Source organism: Rhopalosiphum padi, chromosome 2 (genome assembly GCF_020882245.1).
Source record: "Rhopalosiphum padi isolate XX-2018 chromosome 2, ASM2088224v1, whole genome shotgun sequence".
Classification (NCBI taxonomy): domain Eukaryota; kingdom Metazoa; phylum Arthropoda; class Insecta; order Hemiptera; family Aphididae; genus Rhopalosiphum; species Rhopalosiphum padi.
The window spans coordinates 59,322,726-59,337,681 of record NC_083598.1 but is presented as its reverse complement, the minus strand read 5'-3'; the positions used below and the strand labels follow the sequence as shown (position 1 = coordinate 59,337,681).

The 14,956-nt window shown below is 29.6% G+C and overlaps 1 protein-coding gene across 1 annotated transcript in view; it reads right to left on the bottom strand.

The window, feature by feature from the left end:
• LOC132920478 (uncharacterized) overlaps nt 1-14,956 on the bottom strand; it is a 33,574-nt gene that overhangs the window by 8,707 nt on the left and 9,911 nt on the right. Inside the window, exons 2-4 of the mRNA XM_060982890.1 lie at nt 10,638-11,215; nt 8,074-8,250; nt 6,596-6,821 (exon numbers count right to left, since the gene is read on the bottom strand). Of these exons, the coding sequence (XP_060838873.1) occupies nt 6,596-6,821; nt 8,074-8,250; nt 10,638-11,025 (791 nt within the window). The 5' untranslated portion in view covers nt 11,026-11,215. The remainder of the gene's footprint in view (nt 1-6,595; nt 6,822-8,073; nt 8,251-10,637; nt 11,216-14,956) is intronic.

Genomic DNA, 14,956 nt, shown 5'->3' with positions numbered 1-14,956 from the left:
AAGAACTCAAACATTATAGGATGATTATTTTGCTTCCGATTAAAAAAAAAAAATGCTTATTTTTCAAAGGTAGGTAAATAGATTGAAGTACATAGTACATACATTTTTTATTGCAGCTTTACTATCTCGACACTTATCTGATGGCACTAAGGCAGTTCGCTAATCATTACAAATGTACACAAGACAATTTTATCAACCACGAGGTTAAAAAAAAGATTTATAAAAAACTTGAGTATTTTATTTTTACAATAGTATTAGTAGATTGTTTACCACTGAAATGTGTAATTGTTAAGGTATATCGTAAGATTCGCAATTAGATGAAGAATTTTAATAGACTCATGATTAAATTATTAATTTATACACCGATTGTGATAATGGGTGGATGATGTGCAACATGCATGTATTATGATTTACGAGGAACACGTTTACGAGAAAATAATTCATATTGGCCCGGCAATCGTTCGTTGCTCAAAACAATTCCGATTGCACGGCTCGCTACAGCCGACAATATCAAATTAAATATATTGATGACTTACCTCCTACTATTATTCCATTCATAAATGTGTATGTTAGTATAACCTAATCTCACTTTTACGAATACGCCGCCTCACAGAAAAAAATGGCATACCAAAAAAAACGTGGTTCATAAAAAGTGTATATAATTATATTATGATTTGCGATTTCTTTGCACATCACGTACGCTGTTAAATTTATTGTAATATAAATAATATAATGTAGTTACGTCTACATACACCACCATTTAATACACATATTCCCATTGTTTTACTATTTTGAAAAGTATACCTATGTAAATTATATATAGATATAGCTAATGGTATTGCCAGTATTGGTTAGATTTTTTTTAAATTGCACGGCATTAGTATCTAAAACTTTAGAGCATGTACATATACTAATAATGTACTCTGTATGCTTAAAACTTAAAATGTATTAATTCTGATATATTATTATATTTAAATAGTTTAAACGAGCTCTCTATAATATGAAAGTCAAAATAAATATAATTTTATACTTGTTCAACTCTAAAATAAATTAGAACAATATTATCATCAGTGAAATATTGAATTTTTAAATTTTTAGCTAATTTATTAAGACAAACGGTTCAAGCAGATTTTTATGAAAACTATAGATTATTTAATTTAAATCTTATAGTGGTCTTCTATAAGTGTACGACTCAAATTCAACAACAAATGTCTCACCGTTAACTTTATGCATAGGTTATCTACCTATCTTCTGTTAAGAAATTCTATGATAAATAAAAAGACAATTTAATTTTAAATCTGAATGCCTCCGAGTTACTCATTCATATAGTTAGTTTTTTATGTAAGTCATATTTAAAATCGACGATGACGCATATAGTGGCACCTAACTATACACATTTTTGTAGGAATATGCTGATGACTCGGACTCTAAAATATTATTATCATATTAACATATTTTATATTGTATATATGTGTCTATATATTAAATATATATATATATAACAAGCATGCAATTTTTAATATAAATACATGATTATTAATTATAAATCATACGTTTGACACACATTCCGTCGCATACAACAACATATCCAATGAGTTTCTCTTTCGGAAAGGCGTCTACCAAGTCGGCGTTGCAGCGTGTTGGTCGAGACTCAAGCATAAAAACGCCACGATGACCTTGACGGTTTGACTACACTGGTAAGTGAAAATTATATGTATATACAATATGCATATATTGTTTTATGATGTCGTTATCACGGAAGTACGCCGAAAATGATATTTTATCGTTTAAAAAATCGTAAAAATAATAGGTGTCTATCCATATATTATAAGTAGATAAAATGTCCAGATGTACGACTACATTTTGTGCTCTTGCTTTCTCGTAGGCAATTATCACACGTTATGTAGATTTTGTTCCGAATATTAATACGGACGATTCGCGTCTAGTTCAATGTCGTACAATAGGTTGCATTGAGAAATTTCATATTACTATAGATAGCTAAGTTTTTTCCCAATATTATTTAGAGTAACGAAAAAATTTAACATTTAATAAACAAAAACATAATATTATAATCATTTTATTTTCAACATCAAACACGTAGATGCGGTTTAATATGGTATGATGTGAAAAAAATGTTAAATTATGGTTCTAGGAACACAAAAATATCCTAACCTAACGGGATTTAAAATAGTCTGTAGATTGTATAAGCATCTATACATTTTATTCTCGTTGTAATATTATGTATACTTAATAAAAAATAAGTTGTTTTGGTGTTTAAAGTGTCTTATTTGGACTGATTCGTTACAAAATGTTAATACGGGTTAAACTATAATTATAAATTATATATTATAATAATCGATTAAACCTAACATAAAATGTATTTTCTTTTTATTTACACGTGTATAGATAAGTTATAAATTGCATGGTAATTTGTTCAAGACGAAGCCAATATTAATGTACTGCTATTGGTTAACGTATAATATAGTACAGCATTGTTGAAGACAATTTATTCAAATTTAAGTATTTTATCCAGGTTCGCGCTTTTACCATAATAATATTATATGTAAATTACATTTTGAAATTCTTATCCATTGATGTGTGAAGAAGATTCTCGAGATAACAATATTAAGCTCACACTCTTTAACGTGAGTTCGATACAATACAGTAGCAACAGTATAATGTATATACATTCTTTTTATAATGACGTTTTGTCGAAACTCTTCAACTTTTGATTTCGCTCTCGTCGGGCAAAAGACGAACACGACGTTTACGCCAACTAGGTTGTCTCTATATTAATAATTGAGGTTAAAATGACTTCTGCCGACTCTTTGTGCGTTTTTCTCTTTTCATTATTATTATTATTACTATTTTGTTACTATTATTATTATTACTATTTTGTTATTATTATTATTATTATTACGACTAGAAGGAATTCATACACCGGTCACTTTAGTCACGTACAAAACCAAAAACTGGTTCCACACACGCGCGCACATACGTCAGCTCATCCGTGAGCTCTCTCTCCTTTGTGTCCTTTTTGGAGAGCGTTGACGACGACTGCCGCAGCGGCGATGACGTTCGGTCAGCCAAAATGTATTTAATTAATAACAATAATAATGATGATTTTCCAGTTCGCGCTCACTCGCATTATCGATAACACGCAATCAACGGTAAAAAAAATCAAACGCAAAAATCGCGCAAACGGTAGTTGTTCGACCATATGACGTCTTGGAAGCACGTCCTCATGCCTTTCGTTATTGTTTTGTTTTTCTGTTCCACCGTCCATAGTTTCTACCGTTTTCCATCAGACGTTCAATAATAACAATAATAAAGATGAAATTACGATATTGATTTTTTAAAACATTTTATGTTTTTGTATAGTTCGTTTTCGCGTCACCGGACATGTCGAATTGTCATTTGTTGCCAACTATCCAAATAAATCGGTCGTTCGAGTGTTGCACGCGCGTCGAAAATCAATTCACTTCGCAAATCCACAAATATTATCATTATATTAAATTATACTGGACGATTCACTTTTATAATGAATTAATTCAAATTCTGGTTTTTAGTTTGTAAGCGTACTTTAGAATAGTATAATATTTTCAATACTTAAATTTTTTCTACAATGATAGGTACTTAAGGAATACTTATAACGTCAGGGATGAGCACACTGAATTAGTCGCCTTGTATATTATTTTACATACATATAAGCAATAAGCACACGGACTGCAGCTCCCGTGTTCCATACGCATCAATACGATGTGATTATGTTGCGTAATATTATCAGACCGCATTTTACGTACTGACATCGTAATTTTTGACGACCGCGTAATATTATTCAGCAAAAAAAATCTATACCAAATTCCTACGATGTTCACGTCGTAATGTAAGTGCAATGTACACATATATACATATTTTAGAAACTTCGATCAAATCACTAGTATTTACATTTACTCGTACCCATTAATTTTATCTGGAGATCATATGGGTACATAATGATTATGACGTGTATAATATATTAATGTAATGCATTTCGGACGTAAAGAATTTTTTTTTTTTCATTTCGTTTCGTATAATTTGGCATATTTTTACCGCGCGCGTGTCAGACGTACGTCATACGCGTTCATGCACACGGTTATTCAAATTTTCGATCACACGACTGTGTTTACATCCAATGACAACACAATACGATCACCCCAGTCAGACACAATGCAATAATACGTTTATTAAAATACACGACTTGTCATATTTCGTATGTATAAACGATCGTGTGGTCTTAACGAACCGTTTACCGTCTTTGCCGTGTACAATGTATAAAGATATAACACGATGAGCATAATCGTGTTTCGCCTGTTACCACGAAACAACACTGTTCAATATAATACTATTATATTATTGTTATACTATACGTATTATACCATGATTATAGTTGATTTCGGCTGAAACATCAACCATTTGGTAGCAGCTAAATACACCGATATTTATATAGGTAGCAAATGACGAAACGGTTCTGCGACTGTCGTTTCAATGTTTGTGCGTAACGAAACGTGTAATGACGAATTCATCTACACGTTATTATTATTTTATTGATATATTTAATGTTCCCGCTAAATACAAAATAGCGTGTTATCCTCCAGTTTTCTGCCAGTACAAAAATTAAAGTACAGAGTTTCACGTCTTATTGCAATATAATAAATATAAATATATAAATATACAATAATATACTATACCGTATCCACGACTAGTAGAAATGGTGTGTAGTGCACGGTGTTTTTGAGAGAAAATAAATATGTTTTCATCTTCAGTACCTATAATATTAGGTCACCAAAACAACATACTAAAACCGGATTGTTAATAATAATATAATATAAGCGCAGTGAGGAGCACTGCTGGATAGGAACACTATAATCACGTATAATATCATTATTCCTTCATATTTTTTTTCCGTAAAACAAATTACAAATTTTCTTCTCACGCACATTATTCATCCTCTTTAAATTTAATTACTATTCAACTTAATCCATTGGGGATATATGATTTTGAGCGTGATATAAACGGTTTATTATCTACATAACGGAACTTATAAAATAATACTTAACATGTTACGTTTTACAGTTGAATAAAAATAATAAAAATCTTAAGCACTCTTCAAAACGCTTATCAAAAACTCTAATTACAATAAACACAATCGATATATATAACAATAGTAACAATATAAGTGCACATTTCATTGTTATACATAGTTTAACTAATCTTGGCCTTCCCCTGAGGTTAAACCAAAACTCAAAAGTTTAAAAAGAATACAACGCGCCTTGATTATTTGTAGATGACTGCTGCAACTTTTTTTATATTCCTCCTGCTGCGGGCTGTTTTCATGGTCATCGGGTTGCCTCAAACAGATTTTAACGAATCTTATTGTAACGAACCGAAATCGTCATAATATTTTAAAACTGGGACGCATGGTACTTGAATGAAAAAATGACTTTACGAATACGTCGTGTGAACCAGATTCGCAAACAATCATGTCGTTCGTAATTTCAGTGTCAAAAATGTCATGATCTTATATATATAATGTATATAAGTGCATTTGAGTCAAGATAAAATGTCTGTATGCTCAAAACCACTAACGGCTGTCATTTTATGAGTTTTTATTTATAATAGAATTATATCAAATAATTTTCTAGCTCTAACACGGTTATATAATTAAAACAAAAATATACTCTGTATGTATTATAATAAATTATATTATCATTAATTTAACTTCATAAATATATAAGCATCCGTCTCGATATAACGTTTCCTGATAGCTTTAGTTGTAACGCAGTCCGATTACGTACGTAAGTACAACACATGTATAGAACCTACAATCATTTTTTTACGCTATATACCAAAATTTTGACGTATATCATCATTCCAATAAAAATGTCAATTTTATTAATCTTGTTTAAGCTTTTAGGTATGAACAATTTAAAATTAGTTAACTTTTGTTAACAATAGTTAATATTTTCCAAAATATTATATAATTTTTTTTATTAAATATAATTATTAGTACCTATAATTCTGGAATTCAACTAATTCTTATGTTTATGTTCAATTTCATTGGTGTTTAAAATTAATTATTACCTAAACTTAAAGAGAAAAATTAAAACATCGTGAAAATATAATAATGGTTGAATACCAAAAAACTTAGAAACGATATTTAATTTTTATTATTTAAGCCATGTCCACAATATATCTATACGAATTTGTGTGAAATGTTGTCTTTAAATCTACTAGTCCAGTACCTAAAAAGATATTTTAAACAATTCGCGAATCATTCAACTGACATTCAAAATGTCAACATTTTTATTCGACGTATTATTTTTTTAAACACCTATAGTGATCCATAACGATTAATATTGTTGGGAAAATGAGTAGTGCATGCACGTACATTATGTCTATATTTACACAAAACAATATAAACACTTTCGGATGTGATTCGACATTGTTAATATTTATGTATTTACCATAAAGCAACAGAACGAAAAATATCATAAGTTTTGCGAGTAGATTGACAATATGACATTATTCAAGAAATAATAGAATCATTAGTTACCTGTTGTTGCTACTGTAACTCGCGGTTATCGCATTCGCATTGTTATCTGGTGGATACGTCCAAATACTCTGGTAACCCGTTTCCGAACCTGAAGTGTCCGCGGCACCAGCCGTGTCGTAACCCAGACCGATGTTTGATTGTTGGTCTTTAAATTCAAAGTCGCTCAAACCATCCGAACCGGCTCCAGGCCCAAAGTGCGATGAACTCGACGCGAAGTTCGACACGCCTGAAATGAGTTATCGCATTAATTTAACAGTAGTCACATATTAATAAAGCTTTCAGTGTCAGAATTTATTAATCATAATAGGTATTATTTTTAAAAAAACATAAAAGTGTCGAAGACTCGCAGGGTCTTTGCTAATATTAATTAAATTTAAAATGTAAAATAAATATTTTTAAAACTAATTTGTTTAAAATCAAATATAGACATATTTAATTCCTAAAGAGATACATAATTTAATGGGTTTCTTAAATATGAATGAAATGGAGTGAAGTAAAAAGTAACGTTTCTTTAAATTACAATTATAATTTATATGATTTATTAAACAGCAATATAAATTCTCAAAAATCACTGAATAATCGGTTTTAATATACAGAGTAACTAGTAAGCACTATACAGTGAAAATAAGTTTGTATATACTTGTAACATTCCATTCTGTGATAACTATTTAATATATTATAGTTTTACATCTTTTTTCCACAAAGTTTCTTCTTTCATAAGTAATTACTTCTGAATTTATTGACTATTTAATGCCTGTTCACTCCAGATAATACATTATCGGTTATTATGGAGACTTTAATAGAGTTTTCATATTTACTTCCACCTGATTGATGAAATGTAAAATATTGTTTGTGACACAATAGTTTGTTTATAAAAAAAGAAAAATAATTTATCGAAATTGTAAAATAAACCGAACCGAATTATGTCTTATATAACAATTATTGTATATTTTTGTATTTATTTATTTGCTTTCACTGATTTATTTATTTTATGTCATTCAATAACGTAGTATTTAGGTACTTATAAATTATTATAACAATATAATTTATCTTATATTATGCACACCACATACAAAAAATAAAACGTTTAAACTTGAAAATGTATTATAATATTTTAATACATAATTAGACATATATTTCTATTAATCAGATTCCTTAAAACGAAGTTATCGGAGTTAAGAAGGTATAGAAGGTAATTTAGAAGAACATCTAATAAGCGGTCACAAAGTAAGTAATTTTATTAAAATGACAGATATCATATTATTATGGTATAAAGTTTATTAAAATAACTGTTAAAATTGCGATAGCGAATATAACATAAATAGTAAATACATAAATAAAAACAATTTTTTTAATGAGTCTACAAGTTGCGTCATTAAATTAGTATACATTATTTTTTTAGTCACCAATAAGAAGGTAAGTAATATATTTTTTTCAAATATTGACTATAATATTAATTATTAGAACGATTTACGTACCTTTTGAAACTACTTTTCCGACGCTACCTAAAAGTGTCGGTAACAGAGCGGCAAGTGCAATGGATTTGATGATCTGCGCACCGATGATAACCGGAAGCAATAATTTCTTCAAGCCGAACGCCAAAAAACCCAATCCGAAACCAGTCAAAAATGAATTCTTACCAAAGTTAAATCTGGCTGTAACATGAAAATATTAATAAATACATATCAATACATAAAAATACAATACATAAAAATAAGGTGTCCGTCAATTTATTATATCGATTATTGTTTTATACTCGCCAATATATACGTAAAATATTATTAGCAATAGGTACAGTATGTAAATTTATCATTCGACTACAAATATTATAAGTTAATATATGTTGATAAGGTTACGTAATGATTTATAGAGATATATACATATTATTTTTACTACCAAGGTTAAGTATTTTAATATTCAATAAAATTTAAAAAAAATAAGAGCACAGAGCAACATTTTAATTCATAACAGTAAATAAAATCATATAATATAAAAGCTAAATTTCAGAACGTAAATGATGTTTTTAATTTAATATTTATAAATATGGTACCTATTACATAATATACCTAACCTTTATAATGTAAAACGGTTTTTTTTTAACATTATATCACTTAAATCTCATAAAACCTATGAATGCTATATTTCTTTAATGTATACAGAAATGGTAATCGTAATAATGTCTACCATTGGTGACCAAAATTTATCCTTAGCTAATGATTATTATTTATTAGTACGTGGATAGGATATATATCACTTTGTAAGAGCTATACATTTTATAAGATATATTGATCATTGTGTAGTACTGTGGCACGTTTAATATATTACATAATGTATATAATATACAAACGTACAATATAGAGTTATATAAAATTCTTCTTATGTTGATTGTCACGCCATGGGCGCCGGGCGGAGGGCAAAACAGGGCATTTGCCCCCCCCCCAGAATTTAAATAAAATATTGAACATTTTAATTTTAATTTTAATTTATAAACATTTCATCGATATTTTACTTTAGTGTGTGGGGTTGGTATTTGATTTCATATAATTCTAACACATTTTGTAGTTTACAAGGAATAAACATTTTTTAATGTATTTTTTGGTGTTTAATGTCATTATGCCCTTCCCTGATAAATTTCCTATCGGCGACCATAATGTCACCTATAGATCTCCTATAATTCACCTAATCTTACTACTCTATGTGATTACTTCTATTTGGGATATGTTAAAGAGTTGCAGCCATTTTCTTCCAAAAATAAGATACCTTATTTCTCCTCTGTTTATTTTCCTCTATTATCAAAATAAAAAATTATCACCCACTTATAAATTTTAATAGAATTTTTTCATTTTCTAACCAAGAATATCGTTCTATATTCGTATAAGTATACGTAAACATCGAATTTTAAAATTAAAAGCCATTGTGTTGAGATTAGTTTAACTTTTTAAATTATTTAGAACTATAATAACTTAAAATTAAAAAATAATAATACGCAAATTAACGTAATTTATTTAATTACTTATAGATTAGTATTATCACGTGTGTAATATATATATATATGAATGTAAATAGTAAATACAATAATTTTTGTTATAATTGTATATATAACACAAATAAAATACATAATTTAAATATTTAAAAAAATATATAATATGATCCTAATCCAATAATTTGAGTGAAGAAATATGGACCACTAAAGAACAGCTAAAAAATAAAAGGAATTAATCACAGCAGATATGCTGGAGCAAGTATAATGGTATGAATTTGACTATCGATTAGATTTTGTTCGTGTAACCAAGGGAAATCACATATCGCACACTTATTAATATCACAGTCCATTAAATATAATATCAATTATCAAATATTAATATTTTAGTTGATGTATCAATTATAATTCTAAACCTATAAATTTAAAATAAAAAACTATTTGAAACCGATTGAATCATTTTTAATAATATTGTATTAACTAAATTTTAATCTAACTATAACGAAGCTGTGTAAATCAATAAACCCTGATGAGTGGTAAGATCGAACCTACACATCTACCTGCAAATGTACATGTAGAATTATAGGTACGTAAACTTCGATATTTTGCGATCAAAGGACATAATTTCTTACCTCCACTTGCTGTAATTACGTTATATTTATATACTTTCATAATATTATTTTAAGATACAAGTTGTAATAAGATACCTACTTTAAATGAGCATCTAAGAAATGTTTAAGCATTTTTTTTAGAACATTCTAAATAATAAATGAATTATTTTTATCTATAATTTTCAACTTTTTAGTAAATTAAAAAAGTCGGAGTATAAAAATAGTCACTTCCTACACACATAACAGTCACTAATAAAACGTACACGAAATATTAAATTATAAAGTAACATTTGTCAGCCATTAAACAAAAATCTTTGATTAAAGTTGTCCATCGTTTATGATCTTCAAATTATATTTCTATAATAACCTACCTGCATACCTATCTACATATATTAATTTAAAATCCGAGACACACAATAAATAATGATAAATTATATAATATTTTACTCACGCAAATGATGTTTGAAGAACGATCTTCCGGACGTTTGGAACATCTCAGCAAAATCGACATCCAGAACATGCGTGCCAGCGTACCGGGCCAGCCTGTCGATCAGATACTTCTCGGGATCGTGATCTCGGTCGGCCTGACTATCGACGGTGGTTTCGGCTGTATCCTCGGCGGACCGCTTGATCCGAACGCCCGGCGCCAGCTGATACGAATCAGCCGCGTCCAATAGCCCGTCCACCATGTCCATCAGCTGACTCTGTGGATCGTCCGTAGTCATAGTCATCTCCGTATTCGTTGTCACGGCCACTGACTCTTCGGATCCTGTGACGGTTACGACGCGGCTGAGCGCAATGGCCACTACCAGAGCGGCCGCATAAGTGGACCGATTCATCACGAAGCGGCGTATATCAGTCTATCGCTAGGTATGTAAATGTCGTATCTGTTCTCGCTATCGAACGGCTGATGTGGTAGAATAGCACTGGTCAGGCCACGGAAGTCGTCATATTGACGTCGACGCCGTTTGCTCGATGTCTGTCAGAAGTCTACAATGGGTGACGGAGCAACGGATAAAGCCAACGACTCTACGGAACCAAAATACTAGAATTACACCTCTTTCACTTCCATCATTATAATACATATTTAAAAAAATATAAGAGCACGCGGGAATTCGTTCCTATTTCAAAGATCACGATTTTCGATTCCTTTCGCCGCGATTTACCGATTTCAGAAGGCAGCGGCAATGAGTTCTTTGCGCAGGATTATATACCTATAAGGACGTTTTAGAATAATATAATAAGCGTCGTTACGCTTGTGCGCGTATAAACTATTTCGAAAAAGAAAACTATTTTTTGGATGATAAAACAATAATAAAGTTATTTTGAAAAATCGATACGAAAATCACATTTATTTTAACGTCGATGGTTTATTTTTATGTTTAACGATATACAATAATTGATCGATTATTCTGACGGTTCAAAAAACGATTATACACAGCAGACGCGTCATAATTTTGGTTTTGTCACTAGACAATAATTAGACAAGCGATCGGAATTATAAACTTGGGAATTCACGACGCTTTAGCAGTGGCCATATAACAATATAATATTATTATTAGTACACATTAGAAAAAATACACACTTTTGAAGCCGCAAGCCTGTACAGAATATAATCAAAGTGTCGACAGCTCATCTGCGGGTTTTCGAGTCATCAAAACGTTTTCGTATGAATACACCTGAATATCTAAATATACACAGAGAGGTCCATCAAGCGGATAAGGAAATATGCGCCGCGATGTAGGACAGAGCCGCTAATTAATCCGAGTGACGCGTATACCTAATAATATACGTTTAGAGAGAAATCTTACCGGCACTGCGTTATGTGCGTGTGGAGGCGCTCAAATGACGGTTTTTGAAAATCGCTGAACCTACATAATACTATGAATACCTGTCCGCGTTTATGTTATGCAGTATTCCTGTGACCTCAAGTCCAAAATCGTAAAATCGTATCATTTTTTTTTTTGTTTTATAATAATATTAAATACATAGACTTGAACTTGATACGATCAAGGCAAAACAACATACTTATACGCGTTTCGTATCCAACACGCGTCCGACAACGCAAGTTACTTTCTCGCCGTCCGGAGTAAGGTCTAGGTCAACGCCGAGACTAGGTCGCTGCGAGACCTTTCACTGGTTTTAATGCATTTGTAATAAACGTATATCTACGATGGTGGTGGCAATTATCATCAAAATTCCCAAAACAATAGCGAGGAAGACATGAGCACAAAAAAGATTTCCTATTTTTAATTGTTACCGGATATCGTCCGGTGCTAATAATCGGCCGCGGTGCGATAAACATTAACTTTCGGCGCACGTTTCTTTTGTAATAAATTCGTCCCAAAAATAGGTATATGTGTTTTATACGTAGTTATCATATTTCCGGTAAATATTTCTGAGTAAAGCGTTTTTATTTGTGTCCACTGTTAGCTACAGATGTTTTCAATTTTATTTTTTTAATAATTACATAAACGAATACGGCGATTTAAACGCGAACAACCTTTCATTTTTAAAATAACGATACACTCCATCGTCCATGGTGATAACGGTTTGTATTGATAGAATTTTTTTCACATCGACCAAAACACTCAAATTAAGTTCACTATTATGTATGATATGAATAGGTTTTTATTCTTACAATGAATGATATATATAGTAACCGGTAAATATTTCTGATTAAAGCGTTTTTTCGTATATTTATCAATAGGATTATACATAGTTAAAATAATAAGTGGAAAACAAATAATGACCACTAAGTATTATAACGACATCTATAAAACATAATATAGAATAGGTATATTATAATTTATAATTATTATTATTATACAATTCGAACTGATCAAAAAACAAATATTAAGTATGTACATTATTATTTATTATACACGACATAAATATAATGTTTATATTAATAATTTTATTGGAAGGAATATAATAAATTAATAATTATATCTGTTATACGTATTTTCGATTATATTTTTATAAACATGTAGTTATTAGTGCGTAAATTACGTATTTTTATCATCACAGATAATTTTTTTTTTATAGCTTATTTAATTTTAATATAATAATATACATAGTTTACATACAAAACGTATACAATATGATACAAAATACCTCTGCTGAAACCAATTTACTCTGCTTTTCACGTCATTATTGAATCTACGTAATAGTATCGATTAAGTTTACTATTATTAAAGTATATTACATGTAGTCTAAAAAAAAATATGTAAAAAAAAAAAATACCTATATACTCACTGTTTATTCGTTATGTTTCCAACATAACATCATAATTATTACAACTTGATATTTATAACAGTATTAGGTTATACATTTTGTAGAAATGATTTATGAAAGAGTTCAATAGAAAAACTTGAAATCTAACATGTTTGAATTCCGTAACACCTATATTTTGACAGCTCGAACATACCCCAAACCTGGTCTGACCATTTACACTTATGTATTATGATAATATTGTAAATCGTAACAGATCTTACATTACATATACTCGTATTATGCTTAAAATTAATCGGCTAAATTACCACACGTTAATTTAAAATTACAAAATCGAATAACTGTTAAATCAATCCATAAACTGATAAAACTAGAAATACGCGTTTTAGACAGAACTTATGACTGGTTCAACCGTTGGTGACCTTTTTGCATGTAATTTCTACCGTTATAAGATTAATCGGTTGTAAAAAAAGTGTACGTCAATACTTACACCAATTAAGTCATAAGACACAAATTATATATTATTCACCAAAAATTCACATAAGAAGTCGAATTTATTACGGTTGTGATACCTTCTATGTTCCAAGAACATGTACTTTTGTAGTTTTGTTGGCATTTATTTTAATTTTACAGTTTAGTGGGGTAGTTACAAATTATAACATTATGCAATATTTGATTTGATTTACATTATGATATGCTAAATGAGCTGCTGCAAATTTTATTGCATTATTTTCGTAAAAAAGTGTTGTGCTTTTGATTATTTTCTTAGTGTGGAGCTTTTAAAATGATGAAACTCTTCATTATTTAAATTGCCACTTTTATTCTACAGATTTCAAAAGACTCTGTTTCAGATATGTAAGATTTAACCTTTATTCCATTCATCAATGCATATGTATTTTACCTCGTTCGAAGCTATTGTGTCATGATAATAAATGTAATTGTATTTTAATATATTATATATTAATATAAGCAACGAATTAAGATTATGAGCTTTGGATAAAGATTTAAAGTCGGGGTTCTTGGAATTATAACACGAAGATATAATAAAAACCGTTAGAATTTAAAATTTCCTGTTGTCGACATCTAAAAACTAGCTTACATAATATTTATAACTTTAACGTCAGGTTTATATTTTTATTAAAGGTGGTTATTATGGGTATGCATTATCATTTTTTTTTATTTTTCACAACACTCCCGGCATCAGATAACGTGTTAAACTAGTTTTGGTGGCATGGTGTTTTTATTTTAAATTTTCCGTTAGTCTTTTGGCTTTGAATCACATAAATATATAAAGGATAAATATGCAGATAGTGGCGTAATAGGACGCACGACCAACTGTAATTTTTTTTACAGTATATGTATTATACAGGATGATTCGCCAATCATTCTCACTCACAATTTTTCATTTGAAATTTAATTTATTCAAAATTTGAAAAACTTAATGATCATATATTTCAAATTCTTAAGGAGTATCTTTTAGCACTACAAACTTCTGTTTTTCAAATGAAAACTCACCTATTTTTACTGTAAATTATT